This window comes from Alligator mississippiensis, chromosome 5, assembly GCF_030867095.1.
Source record: "Alligator mississippiensis isolate rAllMis1 chromosome 5, rAllMis1, whole genome shotgun sequence".
Lineage (NCBI taxonomy): Eukaryota > Metazoa > Chordata > Crocodylia > Alligatoridae > Alligator > Alligator mississippiensis.
The window spans coordinates 114958408-114985017 of record NC_081828.1 but is presented as its reverse complement, the minus strand read 5'-3'; the positions used below and the strand labels follow the sequence as shown (position 1 = coordinate 114985017).

General features: G+C 41.2%; 1 protein-coding gene across 1 annotated transcript in view; it reads left to right on the top strand.

Moving 5' to 3' along the window:
• DROSHA (drosha ribonuclease III) overlaps nt 1-26610 on the top strand; it is a 115700-nt gene that overhangs the window by 2559 nt on the left and 86531 nt on the right. The window contains exons 2-9 of the mRNA XM_006276323.4: nt 2014-2877; nt 9817-9909; nt 10908-11139; nt 11779-11920; nt 14545-14699; nt 19233-19313; nt 21826-21912; nt 22011-22097. Coding sequence (XP_006276385.2) covers nt 2021-2877; nt 9817-9909; nt 10908-11139; nt 11779-11920; nt 14545-14699; nt 19233-19313; nt 21826-21912; nt 22011-22097 — 1734 coding nt within the window. The 5' untranslated portion in view covers nt 2014-2020. The remainder of the gene's footprint in view (nt 1-2013; nt 2878-9816; nt 9910-10907; nt 11140-11778; nt 11921-14544; nt 14700-19232; nt 19314-21825; nt 21913-22010; nt 22098-26610) is intronic.

The following is a 26610-nucleotide window of genomic DNA, read 5'->3' as shown; positions in this document are numbered from 1 at the left end:
GCATGTCCCCGCCTTCCCCTCACCTCCCAGACAAGGCGCTTGCGGCTCTATCCTGCTCCCACCCCTGCTGTGCAGTGCCAGCCCATGCTTCATTTCTCTTCTCATCTTCCCCCTCCCCCCCCGCCCCGCTGTGTGCACACCCCTCTGCAACCCTGCTGCAGCCAGCTCCGGAAGCCCGTGGCCCCACTGCTGCCGCATGTGGGGGGGGGCTAAGCCCGGTTAGCCCCCCACTTCTGCCGCCAATGCCCCTGCGCCCCCTGCCAACAGGTGAGTGGGGCCCTGGCCAGGCTGGGCCAGGCTAGGGGAGGGTCAGAGCCCGAGTGGCTCATCCAGGTGCACGGGGGGGCTCAGGGTATAAATTCCAGTGTGCAGCAGCAGCCGTCTGTGCCCCATGCACAGATGGGGAAGGCACGTGGCCCCTGGGCCTCTGCCAGGGTGCATGCAGCACGGGAGTCCTCTCCCGCCCCCTTGGACGAGCCACCTTGGCTCTGACCCTACCCCAGCCCAGCCAAGCCCCCACTCATCCCTGCCTCTGTCCCACTCCCTCCCTCACCATAGAATGGCAGGGTGCAGAGGGGGATCGCCCCACTCACCCGGCCCAGCCCCAGTGGCAGGGGCATAGCTCAGCCCAGACACATGCGTCCCAACGCTCCTGGACTGTGTCCCGGACGCTCCGCACGTGCATCCCGCCACTCCCAATCATGGAGCCTCTGATAGTCAATTTCAGCCCCCGCCCCAAGACTGAGATAGACTGTCAGAGGCTCCACGATTGATTAGTCGATCGGGATCCACTGGTGTAGAAGAATAGATTTGGAAATTAGTGGACTGGTATCAATTTGCAAAAATTACACCTAAGTAGGAATTGGCTATTTTGTCCATTGCTGCTTTTCAGCATCTTTCAAGAAAGAATTTGAGGTGAATCACACTGTTGGGTATGTACAGACTAGGTCATAGCTGCCATTGCTATGTTCTCTGAGATACTGTGACTCAGTTAGGCCTATGTTGTCTTGATGCAGAAAGGTATTCTGACCAGACTAGACTAGTGAGAGAGCCAATGATGCACCAACGCCACTAGAGACTGTAAAGTCCTAAAGAGCACTCAGAATGTGATATTTGAGTCCCTGCTGTCACCCTCTCCCTTTCATTTGTCCTCTTTGTTCCCCATGTTTTTTCAGTTCCTCATCTTCCTCCATTTGCTTTGCAATTAATAACAGTATGGATTAGGTGGCCAGTGTTGTGTCTTTTGTTGTGATGCCATGAGCCTATGGCCAAATAGGTAGTCAAAAGCAGTGCCTAGTGCCATTTCTTGGTGTAGCTGATAGGAGCTTACTCTGCCCATGTTTCTCCAACGGCAATGCTTGCAAGAAAATAACTTCTGTCTCTGGCACTTCTATGCTCTCCATCTTCACTATTCTTTCCCTCTTGTATGTGCTTTGTCTTATCTCATCCTCAAAGAAGCAGGATTGAACTTCTGCAGTAACAACAGCTCCAAACTATCTTAGTTATTTTTTCCACAAAAGGATGTGTTATTATTACCATCTAAAAGTCTGTTAAAGAGGATGTTTCCTAATAAAATAATAACAAAACCCCACTGCAGCTAAGGTTAATAAGGGCTATTGGTAAAATGAACCTGTACTTAAATACTTAATGCTTTAAATAGTTCAACAGATTTCCCTTCTTTTTCTCAATTTTTAACAAGGGGCTATAAGGGAAACAGCAATGAGCAAAATAACCAGTTTCTATTTAGGTATCATTTCTGCACCTCAATGCCAGTTAATTAATTTCCAAATTTATCACAGGTTATAAATATCTTTTATATATTGTTTTGCCGTTAAGCTTATAACCAGGTGAAAGTAGCAAAACAGGGCTTGATATTTCATTTGGGACTAAAGCTTGGCATTGAAGATGATATCTTTTTTCAAACTGAGCCTTAACTAATCTGAGTAACTAACTAATCTCCTGTGGTGCACTTGTGGCATTGTACATTTTATCTTGTCATCTTTTCCATTGAAGGTGAGCCATGTCTTTTCATTCTGGACGAGGATGTCCCCGGGGCCAAGGAGGACCTGGAGTTAGAAATTCAACACAAACCTTCAGACCTCAGAACCTGCGGCAGCTTCACCCTCAGCAGCCTTCAGTGCAGTATCAATATGACCAGCAAGCCACCCCTCCAACTACCTATTCTAACCCTCCAACCACAGGATACATGCCTCCTAGGTTGGATTTTGTACCTTATCCTCCCCCAGTGCCCCCATCAGCACAGAGTCCAATCAGCCAGTGTCCCATGAGGCCACCTTTTCCAAACCATCAAGTGAGGCAAAGTTTTCCAGTCCCTCCTTGTTTTCCTCCTGCTCCTCCGCCAGTGCCAAATCCCAGCAATGCCCCAGTGCCTGGAGCCCCCACTGGACAAAATGCATTTCCTTACCTGATGCCACCTCCTGCAGTGCCACATCCTCCACCACCACCAGTCATGCCACAACAAATTAATTATCAACCCGTCTACTCTACAGGCTACTCACAGCAGTCCTTCCCACCTCCTAACTTTAATAGCTATCAACATAACTCTAACGCTTTCCAGAGCAGTAGCAGCAACAATAGCAGCAGTAGTGGTAGCAGCCATTTCCGGCACACAAGTCAGTACCAGGGAGATAAATCCCAGAGTGAACGAAGGTCCCCAGAAAGGAGTAAGCACTATGATGAGCACCGGCACCGGGAACATGGGCATGTCCATGGAGACAGACATCGGTCCAACAACCACGGGGATCGGCGGGATCGAGGCAGGAGTCCTGATCGGCGAAGACAAGAAAGCAGTCGGCATAGGCCTGATTATGACAGGGGAAGGACACCACCTCGCCACAGAAGTTATGAACGTAGCAGGTAAATTGTTGTGTCTGTGAGTATAAGAAAGACCCATGCTGCAAGAGAATTTCCACCTTGAGTGGGGAGGCATTGTTAGTTATTACTAATTTATAAATATATGATCAACATTAGGCCAGGTGGTTTTCACTCCACATGATGTCACAGCCTCTGCCCCAAGAATTAACAAAAGCTGCATGTGCTGCCCACTCTGCAGGGAGACACATGTACATAAGTGGGATTCCTAGTGGGTTTTAGGCACTCATGCACTCTGGCCTTAAGTGCAAGAAGGAGTGAAATGGAATTTGCCATAAAGGCATGTCAGTGGGGAGAAGAGTTTGCCTTTGTGGTATCGTGACAGTTCTGTTTTTACTTGGTGTCATTTTTTTAGGCTAAAGCCCTTGGTCAAGATTTGCCAAGGTACCATATTTAACTGAATCCAAGACCACCTCAAATTTCATAGGTTCGTAGATGTAGGGTCGGAAGGGACCTGAGTAGATCATCAAGTTTGACCCCCTGCCCTGGGCAGGAATGAATACTGGGCTTATATGACCCCTGGTAAATTTAAGCTCATATGACCCCAGCTAGGTAATTATCAAGCCTCCTTTTAAAAACCCCTAAGGTAGGAGCCAGTGCCACTTCCCTTCGAAGCTGGTTCCAGATCCTGGCCGCCCTGACTGAAGTAGTGCCTCCTGATGTCTAGCCTGAACCTACTCTCAATCAACTTGTGGCCATTATTCCTTGTTACTCTGGGAGGTGCTCGGGGGAACAGGGTCTCACCCATTACTCTCTGGTCTCCCCTGGTAAGTTTATAGACGGCCACCAGGTCCCCTCTCAGCCTTCTCTTGTGAAGGCTGGACAGGTTCAGGTCCCATAGCCTCTTGTAGGGTCTGCCCTGCTGTCCCCGGATCATGCTAGTGGCCCTCCTCTGGACCCTCTCGATGCTGGCCACATCCCTCCTAAAGTGCAGTGCCCAGAACTGGACACAGTACTCCAACTGCAGCCTGACCAGTGTCACATAGAGGGGGGAGGAGCACCTCCTTGGCCCTGCTTGTGATGCGTCTGTGGATGCATGACAAGGTGCGGTTAGCCTTCCTGACCGCATCTCACATTGGCAGCCCATGTTCATTTTGGAATCGATAATGACTCCAAGATCTCTTTCTGCCACTGTGCTTTTGAGAAGGGAGTTCCCCAGCCTGTAGGTTTGCTGCTGGTTCTTACTGCCCAAGTGTAGTACCCTGCACTTGTCAGTATTGAATCCCATCCTATTCTCATGCACCCACCCCTATAACCTGTCCAGATTAGATTCTAGACATGGAAAATTATAACAAATTTTTATAATTTTCCATGTCTATAATTTAATTATTGGAGGGTTGTCTTAAATTCTTTCCTCCTCCCCACCCACGGTGGCAGGAGAAACAGCATCGGGGGCAAGTGGCAGAAAGGGAATGGGTGGTGGGGAGGCATGTGTTGCGGGACAGGTGGTGTAAACCCTGCCACTTACCCCTCCCCAAGTGTCTTCCCCCAGCCATTCCCCCACAAGTGCCTGCCACCCTGTCTACCTCCAGTCCCTTTTCTTCTCCCCCCAGCACCACCTGGCACCTTTACCACAGTGTGCTATACTGCTGGGTGTCCCCACATTGTGTCCTCCCCCACACTGGGTCCTGTGCTGCTGTATGTCACCGTGCCAGGTCTCATGCCTCTGCACTAGATTCAGTGCTTCCACACCAGGTTCTGTGCTGCCCTGAGTGCTACCCTGCATCATGCCCCTCGCTGCTGGGTGCCCCGGTGCTGGGTCCCTTGCAGTATGCCTTGCTGAGTGGATTTCTGCCATGTGTTCTGACTGTATTTTCACTTGATAATAGGTTCTAAGCTTTGTTTTCCCCATGTTGAACGGGGAGAAAACCTCCTCTTAGAATTGAGTTAATGCAGTAAATGCCTAATACTAGGCATTTACATCCATATTTAGGCACATAAATATTAGAGCTTGATAGTTCTTCAAGAAGTACTAAGTGCCCACAGTTCCACTGAATTTAATAGGAGCTGTATACACTGAGTTCCTCTGCAAACCAAGCTACCTTCATTTAGGGGCATACCTAACTTTAGGCATCTATATTTCCAAATTTGAGATTTTGTTCTGAAGGAGTTTAACCCTTTTCTGTAATTATACACTTGTTGAGACAACTTTATTTTATTGACACACTTAAGAGGAGGAAATGAGTTATTTAAACAGTATTGCATTTTAACATTTAAACTATACGATCGCAGAAAGCTAATTATAATTAAGATGCATAAATCATATTTATTTGCATTTATCAAAATATACTGTATTTACTCCAATCCAAAATAACTTCAAATTTGAGATGACTCTCCAATAATTAGAATCTATACTTGGAAAATGTATAAGTTTCCATGTATAGAATTTAGTTGTTGAAGCATTTTTTTTAAATTTGACCCCTGCCACTGCAGTAGTGGGGAAGCAGCAGCAAAAGGGCGGCAAGGGAGTCAAGTGGTTTGACCCATGCTGCCTGTCCCCCTACCTCCTGCTGCCCCCTCAGTACCTGTGCTCCCTGATGCCTGCCCTCCACCCAGTGCCTGCATCTATCAGTACCTGCTCCTCTTCCCCCACTCCCCTGTACCTGCTTACCTGCTTCAACCTGCCTCCTGATCCCTTGGTGCCTACCCCCCAGTGCCTGTGCCCCCTAGCACATCCCTATTAGTGCTTATGACCCCCTGGTGCCTGTTTCCCCACCCACAGTGCTTGTGCCTCCCTGCACCTTGTCCTCTGCCACTTGCCCCCCCACCTGTCACTTGCCCCCTGTCAGCAGCTGCATCTCCAACTTCAATCCTGAACCCAGGTTGAGACCAGAGCTAGAGCCAGATCTAGAGCCACAGCTGGAGTTGCAGCCACTGCCTGTGCCCCTGCCTTGTACTTGAATCCAAGATAAAGGGCTTTCCTCCACCATGTTGAATAGGGGGAAGAAATCTTGTTTTCTAAGTAAAGGAACATCATTGATAATGACATTGTTTATAAATTTCTCATCACGGATCCCACAGCTAAACCCCCTGGCTTTGCTTTCTGAAGGGGAAGCTGGACAGCGTTGAACAGGGTTCATATTGGACCAGGTAGATGCAACTATCTACTACACAAATGTAATTTTATTGAAGACCCCAAGTGTGAATGTGGTGAAATCCAAACTATAGCATACATCAGGGAAGAGTAGTGTCCTGTTTATCATTTTAATGGTTGTGTTGAAGACCTGCTTCTACTGACTGCTTTGCAATAGTTATCAAATCTAACACTGACTCTAACCTTCTCTCTCAGCGCCATTTTCTATAGGTTGTTTATAGTTTGTTTTGTCATTTGGTTGCTGTATTCCATATAAATAAATAATATTAATAAATATACTATAAGTAAATACGGTATATGTATCTGTGTAGTTATACACACACACACACACACACACGCTTATATTTGCTAGATAATTCTAAAACATGAACTTGGAATTGTCAAGTTCAACTTTTCACTAAAAAAATAATTTTGACAATGGCAGCTTTTTGTTCATGCATTCCTGGATGTATTTTTACTGAGATTCAGCTTTCTTGCATGTTCAGGGACTATATTATATATGGCATGTTTTCATTCTTTTGTTTGTATCTGTCTCCCTTCTGCATGTGTCTCATACAGATTGGACTGTACAAGTTTGGCACTCTCTGGGTGCGTCTACATGAGGTGTTTACTGCACAGTTGACTAATTACCTGTGCAGTGAATGTCTTGGCACCTACACGTGTGCCCCTATCAGGGTGCATGAAACTAATACATTCCACATCAGGATAGTGCTGCTATGGAGTTTTTTTGTGCGCAGCAATGCATGTGTAGATGCTGCCCCAGCTGACAAGGGCACAGTGTGCCTCAGTACCAGGCTAGCCAGCAGACAGTTCCCGCACTGAGGCAAATGGTGTATACAAGAGCAAAAAACTCTAGAGCAATAAGCTCCAAAGTTTATTTTTCCACGTTAATTGCACATATAGGCATGCACCCTATGAGGAAATGTAGACAATAGATACCCAGGAAGAAAGTGAAAAGAAAGAGTTGGTGTATGGAACAGGAGAAGCAAACAAGATGTTTTCTTTTGTTTGGCTAAGCATATTTCATTTTCTACTGGTTATGGTTGTAGACATCTTCCTATTCTTTCTTATGTATGAACGTGATTATTTACTAACAATCTGAGAGACATCAATGAGGTAAAGTGGAGACAATTGGGCTTACACATACTTACAGCAAATTGGGATTGCAAAATCTGTTTTTACTAGTGATGAAAGAAAGAAAGAAAGAAAGAAAGAAAGAAAGAAAGAAAGAAAGAAAGAAAGAAAGAAAGAAAGAAAGAAAGAAAGAAAGAAAGAAAGAACGCTTCACGAATTTGCGTGTCGAAAGAAAGAAAGAAAGAAAGAAAGTTTTTTTGTTTTTTTTTTTTAAATATGGAACGCTTCACGAATTTGCGTGTAAGAACCGCAGTTGAAATTGTAGTCACGATTAGAAATAAATATTATCTTATTCATAAATAGAGTATGTATGATCTGGAAATTATTGAGCGTTAACAAATGTGGAATCCCTTGGTTTTATTTTTTTGAAGTTTAGCCAAACAAGTTTAGCCTCTTGTATACAAATGAAGGGATTTGGTTTTCAGGCCCTGGAAATTGAACATAAGCCCCCAAATCATTAGGCATTTTTAAGTCTGTGGTCTCTCAAGAATTGGACCAAGACGTTTTTGTATATACTGTGGCTTAGTAGTAAATTGTATGATGCTAATTTCAGTGTTGGAATTGCCAGACTGAAGGCTGAGAAGGGTCTGAGAAATATTCATGAAAATTGTATGTCTCAAAAATAGTTTCAGAGGGTGCTTCCTACCATTGTGGATCTAACATGTTTGCTTTTTACATGAAGTGCATGCATGTTTCTTTTAACAAGTACTTGTGCAAGGGAATTGCCTCACTTTAAAGTATCAGTCAAATGCAATACCTGTGGTAAATGTAGGAGTGATTATGTTCATGAATAAAGAGGCTTCTAAATATGAAACACAGCAAGTGGTATTGATGGCCTTGTCTACACTACACAGTTGTGCCAGTAGAAATTCAGTTCTCTAGGAATAATTTGGAGTTTTTTCCTCAAACTTTCTCTGAAGCAGAGTTAAGATACCTCTCTTGAGCAGAGCAAGACTTCTGGTAGCTGGCAGAAATTACATGTAGACGCTCATTTGTGCCAGCTACTATGGTCCCCAACAGCTCATGTCTTTCCAAAGTATACTTAGTTCACTGGCATAGCTGCTGAATGGACCCACCTGGCATTACCAGATGAGATGGTCCATGTTCTGAGGATTAGCAGAAAAAACTGTTTGTGCTACTCCCTGCTCTCACTGGAAGCCTCGTTAATGCTGGCGAGTCTCTGCAGGAAGACGCATTTACTTCAGTGGGACTCCTAGAGTGGTCTTCTGTGTGCACACGTAGTAAAAGAGTCTGGCCATAAACTCAAGAGGGGTTAGGATAGGACTCAACGTAAAGCAGTATGAATGAGGAGAAGATTGTGTGGGCTCTGGTGGCTGAGTAGTAGCAGCAGATGTGCAGGTAGTCCTCACTTAACGTCATCCTGGTTAATGTTGTTTCCTTATTACGTCACTGACCTATTAGAGAACATACTCAATTAAAGTCACATAATGTTCGGTTATAACGCTGTTTGGCCGCAGCCTGGTAGTAGGTAACATAATTGGATTCGCTTAAGTTGGAGTACTGTGTCCATTTTTGGGCGCCGTACTTTAAGAAGGATGTGGATAACCTCAAGAGGGTCCAAAGGAGGGTCACTTGTATGGTTAAGGGTTTGCAGGCCAAGCCCTATGAGAAGAGACTAAGGGATCTGGACGTCTTCAGCCTCCGGAAGAGAAGTCTGAGAGGGTGATCTTGTGGTTGCCTAAAAATTCATTAGGCAGGCGCAGGAAGGAATCAGAGATGCTCTGTTCACCAGGGCGCCTCTTGGGGTAACAAGGAACAATGGTCGCAAACTGACGGAGAACAGATTTAGGCTAGATATCAGGAAAAACTTCTTCATGGTAAAGGTGTTCAAGATTTGGAATGGGCTTCCAAGGGAGGTGTTGCTCTCCCCTACCTTGGGGTTTTTAACAGAAGGCCGTATAGGCATCTGGCTGGGGTCATCTGACCCCAGCAGTCTTTCCTGCCCAGGGCAGGGGGTTGGACTTGATGATCTGTTGAGGTCTTTTCTGACCTGAGCATCTATGAACCCATGAGCCTAACATCATTTAGCTTGAAGTCGCGTTTTTCAAGAACATAAATATGACGTTAAGCAAGGAGTAACAACTGTAGGTGAATATAGAAACTTCCTAAAGTTCCACATACATGTACATTTATTCTTGTGTAAGTAGTCATTAGGTGGTGGAGCATTTCTCTTTTTATTTATTGGATGTTTTAATTTCCTTGTATGCACTTCTGAAGTGACTGTCAGGCTCTGAGTTCTTGTATGAGATGTTTGACTTGACTTATTGCTGCAATCCTGAAGTTAATGTGCATGGAATAGGTTGGGTTTTTTTCCTCAATCCCCAACTGAATGAGAATGGTAGTGGCTGGATTTATTTGAGTAAACCCTCTGCCTTTTCTAACATGAAATGGCAGGTAGAATGGGTGAGCTATGGAGGCTGTCTTTGCTTGGTGTAAATTAACGTGGTATTAAGATGGATGATGAAAGCGGGGGAAGTAGGAGATGATCTGTCAGATTTCTTGAGGAATGGACCATCACCAGAAGGCTTCTAGGTTCCTTAAAATCTAATGGTTGGAACATGCCATTTAGTCCATTACTGATAAACTATTTAAGATTTGTTCTTTGCTTTTATCAGGAACAGTATTTACAAAAGTTAAGGTTTTTTGTTTAACCTGTTTATTTTGAACTCTCAAAGGGAACGGGAAAGGGAAAGGCATAGGCATCGGGATAGCCGAAGATCACCATCTCCAGAGAGGTCCTACAAGAAAGATTATAAAAGAACAGGGAGGTAGGATGGAACATTTATTTGATGTGGAAAATCTTATCATACTGTGCACGCGTGTGGGGGGGGGGGGGAGATGGTGGAAAGGGGGAGAGAAATACTGTTTTAGCTCATCTGCCTTTGGTTATGAAAATACAGAATTCAACCCTGAGCTGATAACAGTTTCGCTAGGTATGGAAAGGTTCTAACTTTAAAATTTGAGTTCTTGAACCCCCACGATGCTAGAAACAGGAGCTTTATACCATCGAGCTTGCCTAGCATTTGCTTCTAGTATGTAAGGTATTACGTTCACAGAATTTAAAAACAAGACATCATTATATGCATCAGAACGGTTTTAGGCCTTTCTCAAGATCTTTGTGACTCCTGTGAGCCCTATTAAGTAGGAGTCATTGTAAGTTAGAAGATGTTGCGGTGGAGGAACGCAAGAAAATAATCCCAGTAAATTTGTGAAACTTCCTAACATATAACTAAGAAAGCTCTTTTGTAATACATAAAGAATGCATGGCAGTGGAAAGTGGTGTAAAAGGTCTATCAACATGAGCAATGTGACTATGTTAAATGCTTTAGATAAAAATGGCTATTTCGTTCTCCCTTGTCTTCATAAAATGAATTTTAGGGATTGAGTAAAATTTCGTAATTTTTCAGAATTTAGCTGATTTGCTTTAAAATCTTTCAAGCAAAGTAAAAAGAAAACATCATCTGGTGTTAGAGTAAGTATTTTGGGATAAAAAAATGCCTTAGAGAGTTAGAAAATGATCAAAACTAGGGCTTAAGGACAAGGGCTTTCAAACTCAAATCTCTGAGTTACTGTCAAGTGACTCCTTGTATTTGGTTTGTACTGAAAGGTCTGAGAGTTAAAATCAAGATATACTGCATGCAATCTCCTGTAATTCCCATGGCAGAGCTCTTATTGTTTTGCAGGCAGGCTTTGATTTTATGTTATGTTCAGTATTAAAAGAGCAACAAAACTGAAAGTTGCTTCTCTTTGCTTTCTTCCCCTGAAGCCGATCCCCCAGCCGAGAGAGAAAGAGACCTCGTTGGGAGGAGGACAGAGAGAGGTGGTCAGAAAGCCAGAGTGCTAGTAAAGAGAAGAGTTACACCAATATCAAAGACAAAGAACCAGAGGAAAATATTTCAGAAAAAAATGAGGAGGAAGATGATGAATTGCTCAAGCCTGTCTGGGTTCGTTGTACCCATTCAGAAAACTACTATTCAAGTGACCCGATGGATCAAGTGGTATGTCTGAGAGAATCCCTAGATTACTGTGTATAGCAATTAAGACATTTATCAGCTTTACATTTTAGTCTCATCTAGTGCTACTTTCTTTTCTGGTCTCATCCTCATCATTCATCAGTTACTTGCATTTTGGCAGTGTAGTTCTTTCTTCTTCACCACATTCTCTTGGTTTTTTGGTGTTTGTTTTGGCTATCTATAGAGGAGAAAGGATAATGCAGTTTACAGAAAGGTACTTTTCTGTTATACATACTTCTGAACAAATCTGATTCTGTCTCACAATCCGTGGAAGGCACCAGAGGAGTTCTGTACAAGAAGCAAAAAACCACTCCTGCATATCTACCAATGATGAACATGTGCAGCCTTCCTGGTATACGCTTAACCACAGAATAATCTGCCTAGAATTTCAACCAGATAACTCCATTTACTACTGCACTCTTGTTATCTTCTAGCATATTCAGCAGGCAAAAGGATGCCTTGTAGATGTGCACCAGTTGCTTTATAAAAATAATTCTCTGTGCCTTGTAGAACTGCCTCTTTTTATTTCTTTCTTTTTAAACTCCACGGTAATGTTTTAGGACACTGATATTTCAGAGTTTCTTTAATTTGTGTAATTTGCTAACACATTTGTGTATTTGTTAGGGGGACTCCACTGTGGTTGGAACAAGCAAACTCCGAGATTTGTATGAAAGGTTTGAGGAGGAGTTAGGAAAGCGACAGGCAAAAGCCAAAGCAGCCAGGCCACCATGGGAGCCACCAAAGACCAAACTAGATGAAGATTTGGGTAAGCACCATGTTAGTGAAGACCTGAAACTCAGGTCTCTTTGCATCAATTTGAGCTTCCTTTTGTACATATGCAAACCGGATGGGATTTAAAAACTCCTTCAATATTAGCTTAACTGTCATTCTGGTTAAATTAGTGAGAGTTTTATCATTGTTCTTAATAAACACAGAGTAGGTCAATTCTAAACACTTTTCAAAATCTTACCAATTGATAATTGGGTATTAGCTTTCAAATGCCAAAATATAGACAACACTGACAGCTGAAAAAAGATTATTGCTAAAGTACAGTCAAGAGAGGATTAAAGAAGTGATATCAGCATGTATGAAAGATACTAATTGAGCTGAGAACTCAGTTTTGACATAGAGTGAAAAACTTGCTAAATGATACATCATTTAATTTGCATAAAACATTCTTGATCATTCTCCATTTCTCAGCAAAGATTTAATAGCAGAACTCTAAAATAAGGTCTCAGTTCTGATATCTTAATGAAGTTGGTAAAATATATGATTATTTTCCATCTATCTAACACCTAAAAGTATGTTAAGCACCTTACAGATCAAATGAGGAGGCATAGTCCATTCTCTGAAGAGCTTACAGTGTAATTTTAGAAAAGATACAAAAGTAATGTTGATAAACTCAAAGGTTGCTAAGACTTGCACAGTCTTAATCCTGAATCATATTCTCACTGAGTTCATCATCTTTACATTTACTGCACAGCTTTACTCACATTTTGTTGGTTCATAGGTTGTAGTATCTGTACTGCAATACATTTTTTCATGTAGGATGTTATGACTAGTTAAATGAACCAAATACAACTCATGAAGTTATTCTTGCTTGATATGTATTTACTCTGAATCCTGTCCTCCTTCCTTTGATATCAGTGACAGATGTGTGCATTTGCTTCAGGTAATGTTCACTTCTGTGGAAACAGTATCAGGCCCTCGGTTGTTACTTATTAAATTGTAGTAAATTGGAATGTTTCTCAACATTACTGTTAAATAGAGGGTTCACCCACATAACATGATAATCTTAGGTTCAGTGTTTTTAATTCAAGTTCAGTTTATGCAAGCAACTGAAAATTCTCAAACCTGAGCTTGATCATTCGTATCTATTGAATGAACCTATCACTATCTAGATATAAAATCCAATAAATTTAATTTATACTGACAAATTATATAAATTTTTATTTTTTTAATTACTTCATGTAGCATAAAAGAACAAATGAAATGGTGGTGGCATAAAAATCATATAGCTTAAATTTTAACCCAAGAACAGTGGTCCCTGAACATCCTTTTACCCTCTGCAGTTGGATGGGTTCATGAAGGCATCTGTGTATTTCCTTGGTGTCATGAAAGGCTGTGGTAGCTAGGAGGAGGAAGGGCTACCAGACTCATAATATGTGGTATACAGGTTGAGTTGCTTGAAGAGTTGAGAGTGGCTCCGATAATTGTTCCACTGTAAAGGCTAATTTAGGCCGAGAACAATATAGCTTTAATGCTCTACCTCTGTTCCTTGCAGCTATGGGGTTGGCAGTTTGTTGCCTCTCAGGCTAACTCTTTGTATCAATGCAGGCTTGTTCTACAGTCAGACTGATTTTATTTTTGAGTATCAGATCTAAATTCCTACTTCAGCAAATGCTGTCTCTTTCTCCTGTTTTCTCTTCATGCAGCAGTTGAATTACTATTATTTTTTTAAATGACAATGAGTTTCTGACAAACTCTAAGACTATCACCAAATAGTGAAAAACAAATTGTACTCCATGAATTCTTGGAAGTCTGTCATTAGGTTATTTTAATTCTGAGCTAGTCTGTAGCTCTTGCCTCCAGTTCTCCAATATAGTAGCAAAGTTCCTGGAGCCATCATGATTTTGCATAGTTGGTTTGCAGACTCAGAAAATCATTTAACTTGCATCTACCAAAAACATTAAATACATTCTTTAAAAAGATATTTACATTAAGTACAGAAACAAGTCCTGGTCTTTCAAGCATTTTCTTCTGTGTAACTCTGTCTTGGAGCAGTTCTGTTGAAGTCAGTGAATCTACTCAGACACATAAACATAGGCATTATGTTCAAGTGCTTGCTGATGCAGAGCATTAGAGATACAGAGTTAATTTCTGCTTTTCAGTAGAAGAGGTACATAAACTATATATATGGATTAAGACTAGTCCAGAGATAGTCCAGAAAAGGTTCATCAACTGCTATGTATACTCAGATCTTTTTCTGTTGTTTATTACCCTTTCTTCCCAGTGTTCTTCCTTTACCCTGAAAAAAAAAAATAGAATAGCTTCAGGGAAGGAACATAAAGAGAAAGGGATAAAAGAGAGAGAATGGAGAGGAAAAACAATGAAAAGGGGGTTTGGCTACCTACCCAATATTCTGCTTAGATATTTGTAAGCAGATGCAATTGGTGCAGGCATTCGCATTTAGTATTTGCTGTGTCTTTATGAAAAACAAAATTGCTGTCTCAGTACTCCAGAGGCTCATTTTGAATGTCATGAAAGTCTTAATAACTTGCAGGACTATATGCTACGTGCTGGGATGTTGAGAAAATTCATTGCTCTGGGAGAGGGAGAGGAAATGAGTTGATATTTTCTTAAGCTTAGCTGTATTTTCTTATAAATCAGAGAGCTCCAGTGACTCAGACTGTGACTCTGAAGATGACAGCAGCTGTTCCAGCAGCTCAGATTCTGAAGTTTTTGATGTCATCGCAGAAATTAAGCGCAAAAAAGCTCACCCAGATCGTCTTCACGAGGAGCTGTGGTACAATGATCCTGGACAGGTATTGTGTGCAGGCATACAGTGTGGAACTGAAGGACTAACTTTGGGAAACTTGTAGTATGCTAGATGATACCAGTTGTCTCCTATCCATGATGATTGTTTAACACTTGCTAGGCAGTGCTGCATTGCTCAAAGCATGTCCATTTCAATCTGAAGTCTTCATTTGAATTCCATGAATCCTAGAGAATCTTTGCCTTGGATAATATCTAACTGTGTTTGTAAACTCTGAATTAGAACTAGGAATATAATTCATAGTTTCATAGTAGTTTGGGATCAGAAGGAACCTGAATAGATCATCCAGTCTAACTCCCCATCACTGGTTGGAGCACACGCTGGGATCACATGACCCCATACAGCTGTTCATCCAACCTCTTTTTAAATTTACCCAAGGTAGGAGCGAGGACCACTTCCCTAGGAAGTTGGTTCCAGATCCTAGCTACCCTGACAGTGAAATAGTGCCTCCTAATCTCTAACCTGAACCTATTCTCCAGCAGCTTCTGGCCATTGTTCCTCGTTACCCCAGGTGCTGCTGGGGGGAATAGGACCCTTCTTATTTGCTGCTGATCTCCCCTAACAAGTTTGTAGGCAGCCACTAAATCCCCCCTCAGCCTCAACTTGCTGAGGCTGAACAGGTTCAGGTCCCTCAGTCTCTCCTCATAGGTCCTGCCCTGTTGCCCTCCAACCAAGCGGGTGGCCCTCCTCTGAACCCTCTCAAGGCAGGCCACATCCTTCTTAAAGTGCTGTGCCCAGAACTGGATGCAGTACCCCAATTGAGGCCGGACCAATGTCGCGTAGAGGGGGAGTATCACCTCTCTGGACCGGCTTAAGATGCATCTTTGGATGCACGACAAGGTGCGGTTGGCTTTGCTGGCTGTGGTCTGGCATTGGTGGCTCGTGTTCATCTTGGAGTCAATAATGACTCCAATATCCCTTTCCACCTCTGTGGTCTCAAGGGGGGAGCTCCCCAGCTTGTATGTATGCTGTGGATTCCTTCTCCCCAGGTGCAGCGCCCTGCATTTATCTACATCGAAGTCCATCCTATTACCATCCACCCGCTTCTGTAGTCTAAGTCTAATTGCAGCCTCCCTCTCCTTTCAAGCATGCCTACCTCTCCCCACATCTTGGTGTCATTGGGAAACTTGGACAATGTGTTTTCCACCCCCTCATCTTTGCTGATGAAGATGTTGAACAGTGTAGGCCCCAGGACCGAGCATTGGGGGACCCCACTATTTGCATCCCACCAGGTCGAGTACAACCCGTCCACCACCAGTCTCTGGGTGCACCCTATCAGCCAATTTTTGACCCATCCAACTGTGAAGGCATCAGTGCCACAGTCGCTCAGTTTATTAGTGAAAATGGGGTGAGAGACAGTGTCAAAGGTCTTCTGAAAGTCTAGAAAGACTACATCCACGGTGACACCATCATCCAGAGATTTAGTTACCTGGTCATTAAAGGCCATCAGGTTGGTCTGGCAGGACCTGCCTTTGAACTCATGTTGATTTCCCCTGTGCATGATCTCCCCTTCTGGCCCCTCACAGATGTGCTCCTTGATAATTTTTTCAAGGATTTTCCCCAAGACAGATGTGAGGTTTATGGGCCTATAGATTCCTGGGTCCTCCTTTCTCCCTTTCTTATATTGCAAGGCTAATGGTGCTGTTCTATTAGCCTTGCAATAAAGGTACCAAGATAAATACAGGTGTGAGAGAAAGACGTTTTGTAGATCTGCATTACAAATGATTCACCCAAAAGTTCTCACTCCATAATGATAAATAATGCTTTAAATATGCTGTTATTGCTCCTAATTTCTTGTTTAATGGTTCTACTGTAATTGCACACAGATTATAGTCCTCGTTTAATGTAATTGGTGAGCTCATAAAATGTTGTTTGAATGTATACATTACACAGATATGTGGTCTTTGTTTGCAAATTTGCCATCTTCATCTTTCTTACTTAACTATTTTATGATCTGTACTAACTCTTTGTCAGATGACACCTTGGTAAACTTGTTTTTCTGGCGTTTTATTTGAAGCATGAGACTAGCACACAACAAATAATAGTGGCAGAAGATACTGCAATGCACATTGCTGCCATGATAATTCAAGATTATGTTGAATCTTCCATTATCAGCTATTATTTATACTGCTGGGATTTTTTTTAAGGAAAAACAGTGCTATTACTTTTAATTTTTTGATTTATTTAGAAAACAACACTAGAAAACATGCAATGTGTTTAACTTTGAAAAATGGGCATATGTAGACAAATTGTATATGTGCAGGAACTGAATGTTTCAAACTAGTATTGAATCATTCTGTACTACTATCTTTAGAACCACAGGCGACTGGTGCCTCCTGAGTCTTGGGGGGTACCCGCAGAAACCGCTGGTGGCAGTGGCAGAGCTAGTGAGCATTCGCAGACGCCGCTGGCGGTGTCGACAGCAGGGCCGGAGCTGGCGAGCTCCCACAGACGCTGCCGGTGGTGGCACCAGTGGGGATGGCCCTGTCGGGGGGCGTGATGAGCTCCTGTAGACACCGCCGCCAGCATTGGCAGTGGGAACATGCCCCACCCCCCCAACGCATCACCTATGCTTAGTACATAATATTTACTAAAGAGAAGGAGGAGATAATGGTGGCAGGGCCATGGAACGAGTAATATTGGATATGCATGGTTACTCATGGTCTTCTATTGAAAAGAAATGTTCTTCAGGAAGCATCTGAACAGGGTCCAAAAAGTCATTGTAATCTAGTTAGTTACATACCTTTATAGGAGAACTTTATTCAGTACTGTAATTTTTTACTGTGTTCAGAAATATAAGTGATAGCATTTTAAACGCAACAGGTCAGCATCCCCTGATGCTTAACAAACTGAACAAAACAGGAGTACCATCAAGTACTTTCTTCAGAAGAAGGGGCAAGAATCCCTTAATGTTTCATTTTTTATGCAAATTCATCTCCATTCTGAGCTTTCACTTCTACCTATTTTATGTCAAGTTATATCTAACTTAAATTTCTGGGCCCCCAGTCTCAGTGATGTTAGTCAAATATTAACCAATAATAGGAATTAAGGTCAGACTTTTCAAAAATGTCTGGCAAGTTTTGGGTGCTATTGGAAGGACCTGGTTTTCTGGAGGCATTTTTGCTGATTGAATGCTCATTTCTTTGTTTGTTTAGCTGCCTCTATTGTTATGTAAGATTTGTAGGCAAGTGAGGAAATGAGCCTTCACCTTAGACCTGAAATGACAATGTTTTACTTAACACCTTGATTCTTGAAGGATCGCAGAAAGTGCAGAACTGTATAAATGCAAAACTCTACTGATCGGCATACTGGTATTCAGATCTGCACGTTTAAGCACCCAAGGGTAGGGAACATGCACTACCTCTTACTTTCCCTTGCATGGATGTGTTATGATAGTCTTCTAGGAAAATGTCAAATGAGCATTCTGCACATGAACCTTAAAACTGGACTGCTTTTTTTTCTCCCCGTCAGGCCATATGGAGTCCATGCCCAATGTGCATTGTTGGCTCTTAGTCACTGAGACACCCTAGCCTTGTTTCTATTGACTGACGATGTCCCACCCACCACGGAACTGTGTTGGGACCGCAGACTGCTTGTACAGGTATGGTAGATCTCGTGGTCATTTTTTCGTACAATATTGCAGTTTTTTGAAGTTTTTTTTTGCTTTTTTTAAAGACCCTGTGGGGTATAAATCATAAAAACAAAATGAAAAAAAACTTTAGAAAACTGTAAAAGGGGAGGAGAGGAACTTAATTCACTTCTCCAGCCTGGCTCTGGTCTCTAGCGCGGTTCTGTGGTGTGTGTGACGTCACAGCCAGAAAGCATGCTAGAGTGTTTCACTAACTGGAAGCTGACAGTTTGCAGTGGGCTCAGACTTCGCAGGCCCTGGAGGTAAAAAGGAGGAGGTAAGCTTCAACTTTATATATGGTCCATTGACGTAGTTATTTGGTGCATTCACTGATGTAATTCTAAAGCAGTTAGAGGGTTTTTTTCCCCTTTTGCAGGTTACTTTTGAAAGATTCCACTTTTTTTCTCTAAAGTGCCAAATACAGCCTCAGACCTTAAAAAAGTATATATATACATGTTGCATACATTAGGGGAAATCCTGGACTCATATTCGCTTTCATCAGGCACAAATTTTCAGCCAGTAAATGAGCTACTTGTATGTGTAAAGTGCGGTTTTTTGAGCCCTGTTAACTGTAGGTGGATGGCAAGTCATTCTAACAAAAGAAATAAAAAAGATTGGCATGATAGTAAAAGGGTGCCATTTTATTGACATTGTTGTCCCATCTTTTGCTTCACACAAATTGCCATGAAATTTTAATGCTGCTCTGCAGTTTTCTTATATTGGTCTACACAGACAGTTTGCAGCTTTATTGGTTTCAGAATGTCCACTTAATCTCCTAAGTATGACAGGCTTTTAGGAGCGTCAGCACTCATGACATTAAAACCAATATGCTTTTCCAGACAACATCGCTTACCTTTTTTCAATAAAAATAGAATTCTATTTTGTTTTTGACAGATGAATGATGGACCACTATGTAAGTGTAGTGCAAAAGCCCGACGAACAGGAATAAGACACGGCATTTATCCTGGTGAAGAGGTAACTGGTTTAATATTGCATTTAGAAATACCAGATTGCTACAGGAGGCAAGTACCTGTTTTGTGCTGACTTCAATTGGTGGAAATTATTGTTTCAGAATAAACCATAGAACAATATGAAATCAGATTTCTTATTGGTTGCATAGTTTTATATACCAGATGTGCTGCCTCTGAAAACTCCTTTTAAAAAACTGGGGAAGGTATTTGCTGACCTTGTACAGTCTTCAGTTCTCAAAGGGTCTATATTAATAGAAGAAAAAACGATTACAGAGCCACTGGCACTAACTTTCTTCATAATTGCACATCTTGACACTCGCTGCTTGGGTTCAGCATGGAAGCTGTCACCGGAAACTACTAGATGAAATTTTTTGATAATTTTGTGACAAGAAAAATGTACAGAGATGTACCTCAAAATGTTAATTATCATATGCATAGGACAACTCCTGCTAAAAGAAATTATTCTTTTCAACTGCAGAGGTAGTAATTTTTATTTAACTTCTATATTCTCTTCCATATCTTCATTTTTAGATTAGATTTAGATTCCATCCGACTTTTAAAGGAAATGCCTTGTGTTTATAAAGCAATCAGGGCTCATAGTAGAGGTGATATCTTTTATTGGACCAACTAGATTTTTGCGGGAAAAAAAAATCTTTAATTGCAAGCTTTTGAGCACAAACACTCTTCTTCAGGCATTGGAGAAAAGATTGTAAAAGGTCTCCTGGGTAGAAATGAAAGTTTTTCTCCAATCTTTTCTCTGATGCCTGAAGAAGGGTGTTCGTGCCCACAAGCTTGCAATTAAAGAATGTTTTTTGCAAAAATCTAGTTCTAATAAAAGATATCACCTCTACCATGGGTCCTGATTGCTTTTTGCTCTAGACTAATATGGCTACAACCTGCATACCTGATGCATGGAAAATATTGAATTTTAGCCTGGTGTTCATAAAAGTATTCAAGAGTATGTGTGCTGTTTTAAAAATCCTAGACTTTAAAATCTCAGTGTACTGCACTTACACACATACGTACATTATTCAATCAGTGGCATAACACAATGCCACTTCCAATTTGTTGCCTGTTGCTTCCTTATAACTGGTACTGATTATCTGCATATTAGGCAAGTACATAAACTACTTAGCTGCATAGCAGGTTTTATCCTAGATCTCTGCTTTGTAGCTTTAATTTTATTCTGGCTAATGCATAAATATGTTATTGGGGAAGCAGCTGTCCAAGAACTGCTTCTAGTAATCTTAAAAATGAGAGGGCACTAGTCATTTTCAGGAATACCATCTCTCCCCATTTTTCAGGCTTCTAACAGCAGCCTCCTATTTCAAAGCTAGCTCAGGTGAGCCAATATTATACCTCAATCAGTGCACATGTAGTATTATAATCTACAAATCTGGGCATTTATGAAGCCCCACAATGCAATGCTTCAGGGAGAGACACCCCCTCACAGTGAATCCAATATATTTCAAATTTTCTCCTAGCAAATATATTTATTTCAATTAAATTCGCTGAGAGGACAGTGAAGAGGCATTGGTACAGCTAGAACAAGTTTTATTATACATAAAGTTGTTTTGGACTAAAACTTATATGATTAATAAACCCCTCCTCAGAGAATTCTCCTTGATTCTTAATTTCAGGAAAGTAGAGGGAGCAATTTCAATACCAAAAATAGTAGAGAATTCTTAAACAAATCTTTCCAAAATTATTTTATGTATAGAGGAAATGTTAGTAGAGATACAGTGCTCTCTGTTAAATGCAACTCTAGTTTCACTGATTCTATAAATTGTTCATAGGCCTCTCCAAGTTTAGACCTAATCATTCACATTTATTTAATTGGAAGCCATTATGGTCTGGTAATTAGAGCAGGACACTGGAACTGGGATGGGTATTCTGTTTTTATCAGTGATTTTGGGCTTGTCACTTTAATTTCTGAAAACCTTAAGTTTTTTCTTTCTGTTAAGTGATCTTTTTAAAATCTTTTAAATATGCACTGAAATCCTTTAATGAAAGCTAAGTGTAATCTATCTATCTATCTATCTATCTATCTATCTATCTATCTATCTATCTATCTATCTTGATATAGATATAATACTACACTTAGCTTTCATATATATAGATATAGATATATCTAGATAGGTAGATAGATATAGATATATCTCTTAAAAGTATACATAACTTTTTTGTCAGAATTACAAAAAAGGAACACATTCAAAAGAAAACCATCCTGATGCTTAAACACGTGAATTCTGTGTGCAGGAAAAGTGTAAAGTGATATAAAGAATATATCAATTGTAGTTACCCAGTTCAGAGAATTGAACTAGCCATTTTAGATGCTTATAAAAGTTCAGTAAAAAATGTGTCCTGGTACCCCAGTCCCCCAAAGTATAATTATAGTTCCCTGATTTGTTTTTTCTTGTAAATATTTCACGGATATTAGAAATGTTTTATTTGTTCTTTTTTATCTAAAGTATCTTTGACTCTCCCTATAATTCTATTAATTTCTTTTCTATAAGCCTATTAAACCATGTCGCCCTATGACCAACAATGCTGGAAGACTGTATCACTACCGCATTACTGTGTCACCACCCACAAATTTCTTAGTAAGTACTTTGTGAAGAATTCCAGCCAAGAGTTTTTTGTTTTTAAGGTGAGGTTTGTTTATAACACTGCTGCTAATTTTATCTTATGTATTTTTTAGACTGATCGACCAACTGTTATAGAATATGATGACCATGAATATATTTTTGAAGGATTTTCTATGTTTGCACATGCCCCACTAACAAATGTAAGTACACTCATTCTTATATGCAAAGTGGTTGTCTAGAAAACAGGCTATTTCTGTCCTTTCAATAACACTTCTATAAATCACTGGTGCACATGCTTTGAGAAGCTTCCTGTCATTTTCAGTGTAGCAGTGGAGGGTGACATTTGTGCTAATGAGTCTCAGGTTTTGTCCTGACTAATTGGTGTAAGAATTCCTTTCATGATGTGAGTGAAGCTTTAATAGGCAACAGAATAACATTTTTGTGTGTGTCAAGGTTTGGAAGTGAAATAAACCATGCTATAACTCATTAAAACTGTTAATTGGCTTTAAATTGGATGATTTTTTTTTTAAGTTGAGAAAGTTCTTAGGAAAGGAAAACCAATATTTTGAAAAATGAAAATGAGAACGAATTAGTGCAGTATTAGTATTACTAGTACCTTTTTTAAAAATAAAAAAGACATGCTGACCCTAGGAGGATGATTTAAGAAATTCTTCAAGTTTTAAATGCCAATTTGTTTGTCCATTAAATTATTAATAAAATTATATATAGTTTTTTTGCTTTAAGTATTTAGATTCCATTGATTTGCAGCCTTGGTTTAGAATCCTGTTTCAAAAATGGGTGTCCTGGTACCACATTATCCTTTTGTTTCTCAAAATCAAAGCACTTAACCTCATCTGAATGAAAGCCCCTGCATGTTTATAAAGAACTGCATGTTTACAAACCTAAGTTCAAAAGATACTTACAACTTATGCTGTACTTTCAGATAACATGTACTGCAGGGATGGTCAAAATATAGCCTGCAGGCTGGATCTAGCCTGCCAAGGGAGTCTTTCCGGTCCCTGAAAGGGAGTACATGCGGTACAAGCAGCTGATCCCACTGCCCCTCTGTGCACAGTAGGGCAGGGGCAATGCAGCGGCGAGCCTCAGCTTCCACTCGGCCCCTGCAGCGGCAGCTCATTCTGCTTGGTTGCCACTGCTAGTGTCACTGCTGTCACCACTGAACCCAGCCCTGTTGCCCAGGCACTGGCCCATCTGCCCTGCACCCACTGTGAGGGGTGCCAGACAGGGTTGGTGACCAAAGTCTCCATGGAGTCTGCCCCGGGAACCCTGTGGACAGGGTGTACTTGGGCGGGCAGATAGGATGGGGCTGCAGGTGAGTGGGGAGCGGCAACTGATAGTAGGATGAGCAGACAGGGGCAAGATCATGGGGTGGTGACAGTGCGGGGTCTGGGGCAGAACCATGATCCGCTCCCTGTGCATCCCTCCCTGTGGAACTGGCACCTATCACAGGGATGTTCAGGAAGCAGATCGCAGCTCTGCCCTGGGCCCCAACCTTGTGCTGTCAATGCTCCGCCATCCCAGCCCTACCCACCCACCTGCTAATGGCTCCATTTTATCCTACTGACTAAGAATGCCCTGCCTGTGGGTTCTTGTCCAGTGTCCATGCAGACCTCTCCAGCCTGCTCTGTTCAGTTCCCCCAGCAGCGGATGCAGGGCAGATGGGCCTGGGGCCAAATAATATCGATTGCCTCCCTTCTTCCCTCCCCCTGGCCTGTAATAGCTCACCAAAACTCCTTAAGTGGTCCTCCAGTGCAAATAATTGCCCATTCCTAATCTACCTTTTCTACAACTGCATGGATTGGAAGCTCTGATTATTATATCTGAAAGAAGCTACAAAGAAAATATTTGTTGACTTTCTTTTGATTTGCTTGCTTAGTTCATTAGATAGCACTTTTTGAGCAGTGGGTTTCACTGCTTCCTGTTAATACTTGCTCAGTTCTCCTTTGTTGTTTCTCTTTCCCATTTTGCTGTGCAAAGCATTTTCAGAAAGTCCAAAAACATTATAAAAACATAGCTGCTGTCATGGAAATTAAGGCATGATAAAAGTAGTTTGGGCTTATCATTATGAAGGGTAAAGGAGATTGTTCGTTTGTTTTTTTTTTCCTGAATAACAAAATTTCAGGTTTTCTCCCATTATAATTTGAATTTGTATGGAATTATTTAAAAAAAATAAAAATAAATTGCTTACATTCCCTAACCTTTGCTTTTCTGGTCCTCTAAGTATTTATAGGCAGCCATACAAAGAGGACTGGGCACAAAGCCATTCGGTTTGAATAGAGCAGAGACACTTTGACAGATAATATAACTAAGGATCAAAGAGCCACCTTACTTTTAGAATTTGGTCTATTCTAATGGAGGTATAACTCAGAATTGTGGGAAATGGCAAATAAAATTCTCACTGTCTTATACTACAGAGTTTGTGGTTTGGGAATAAAACTATTGGAACCAAATTAGCAGTTCTCCTATCAGTTTTTGTAAACTATGTGAAAATCATAAGCAGCATGTGATGATTCTGATAAAATTACTTCTCTTTTATTTAAGACATACAGCCATTAAGTAATGCCATATAGTTTTTGGGTTTTTTTGACTCTGGTCCCAACTGCTCCCAGAGATGCAGGGCCTTCACAAGGAGAATTTGTATGCTCGTTGTGAAGCTTTTGACATCAAGCATGTGGGAATTGCCATTTCAGAGGCATTTCAGGACATGCTTGATAAAAGGCAGATGGCTAAGTATAGCTTCCACATGGTGCTCTGCAAGAACAGAGATAACATAACAAAATCTTTTAATGACACAAATTTGCATAGCTTGGGGAGATTTTACCCACAATCTGCAGCTCTTTATCAGAGATGTTTATTAGCTGAGCTGGTCAAAAATTAGGTAAAATGATTTGTCAAATCATATGTTACCTAAGTAATCTGTCATTTGTGTAATAGTATCCACCCAATTTTAATAGTTTTATTCTTTGAATGTTACCCAGCTAGAAGTACTGTTCCACTTTTAAGTGCATCTATCCAGGAAGAACTTGTTTATGGATATTTTGGAAGTTGCTCACCTTTTTCAAGTACTACTTTTCTGTTTTCTCTATTTTGCCCAGACTACAAAGGGCACAGGTCCTAGTTATTAAGCAGCTGATTCAGAATTACTTGACTTATTAATGTTTAGACCTCTGTTAGAAAAGAATGAGGTGCTCACTGTTTTTAAGGCTTTTTTTTCAATATTCCTTCTCTCCAAAAATTATCACATAGCACAACTTAGCAAGTACCTTTTTAATAAACAAAACATGATGGTTAAACTCTAGTATCCCCCCCAAAATAGGATTGGTTATTTTCTTAGTTTTAAATCAATCATCCTCATTTAGTTCTTGTTTTTTTCTGAGCTTTGTTTTAAAAGAGCAAAGAGTAGATTGGTCAAATTGCTAAAATAGTGGCATCTGGAACCCTACTAGAAATTACTACACATGGCAGAAATCATGCATGGATTAATATTAGTAGGTCTTGTATGGTTACTTATGAAAGAATAAGCCCTTGGGGGCTACAGAGGGAGGTGTAGGAAGGCAGGTTTTTATGCCTAAGTTGAGCTTATTAAATTCAGTGCAGGTCTGTAAAGGTGTAGGCTTCCAACCTGTGTGCATCTCCCTTCCAATCTGCATGAATCTCATTGCTGGATTGAGTTGCTTAATTGCTTTTGTTCATGAACTGATTGTCTGAAATAGCTGTTCCTAACCTAGGAACAGCCAGGGTTAAATAACTCCCAGAAGAGTCTCTTCTGGAAGAGCAAATGTCTGTACATATTATGGCTTCTCTTAGAAGACAACATTGTCATCCATCATTCTCCCTCCACACCAGGAAGACAGTGTGTCACTTGCTAGACTCTGCTGCTCCAGCAGGAAGCAGAACATGCCCTGCTTCACAGTCCCCACAGTGTGCTTCATGGAAACACAGGCTGACAGTAGGCAGTTTGGGTCAGGTAATCAGGGCTGCTACCATCTGTCACCAAGCAGACTAAGGAAGCCTGTGGAGCATGCTGAGATGTGTATGCCATTACTACCCCCCTTCCCCCGGGTCGGCTTCACAGTGTCAGCACTGCAAGCTGTCAGCTCTTCATGGTCTTAGCATTCATATGTCTGTACATATGGTTCTTGTTAAGTTTCTCTACCAGGAGAACAAACCTGGGAGATTATTTAAATGTGTGGACTCAACAGTTGGAACATTTTGTTGTCTAAATAATTCTTAGCTTGTTCACACACAGCAGTTAGAACATAACAGCTTTTGAAACATTCCCCTTTGGAAAGGACTCCAAACATATGTGTATCTACACCCTTACTCAGACTGGTGGTCTAGAAACCCCTAGGAAACACAAGATCACAATTCTTTCCCTACCTGTACCCTATTTTGTACTGTATATGAATGCAGTTTGTTTGGTACAAAATTGATTACTGAGAGGTTATATTTTTATTTTTAAAATAGGAAAATAAAACTAGGTGGCATTTTGAAAGTAGTATTTCTACACAAAATTTATATAAAAGTCCTTTATTCTGAAGACGACTATAACTGATGCACAGAAATTAGAGAGAAAAAGATTTTTCAGTGTTTGTTTTTGCATTTAGCAGCATCTTCCTCAGCTTTGTTCAGTTCCATTTCATTTTTTATGGGGCAATATACAACATTTTCTCATGTCTGCTGTGTGACCCT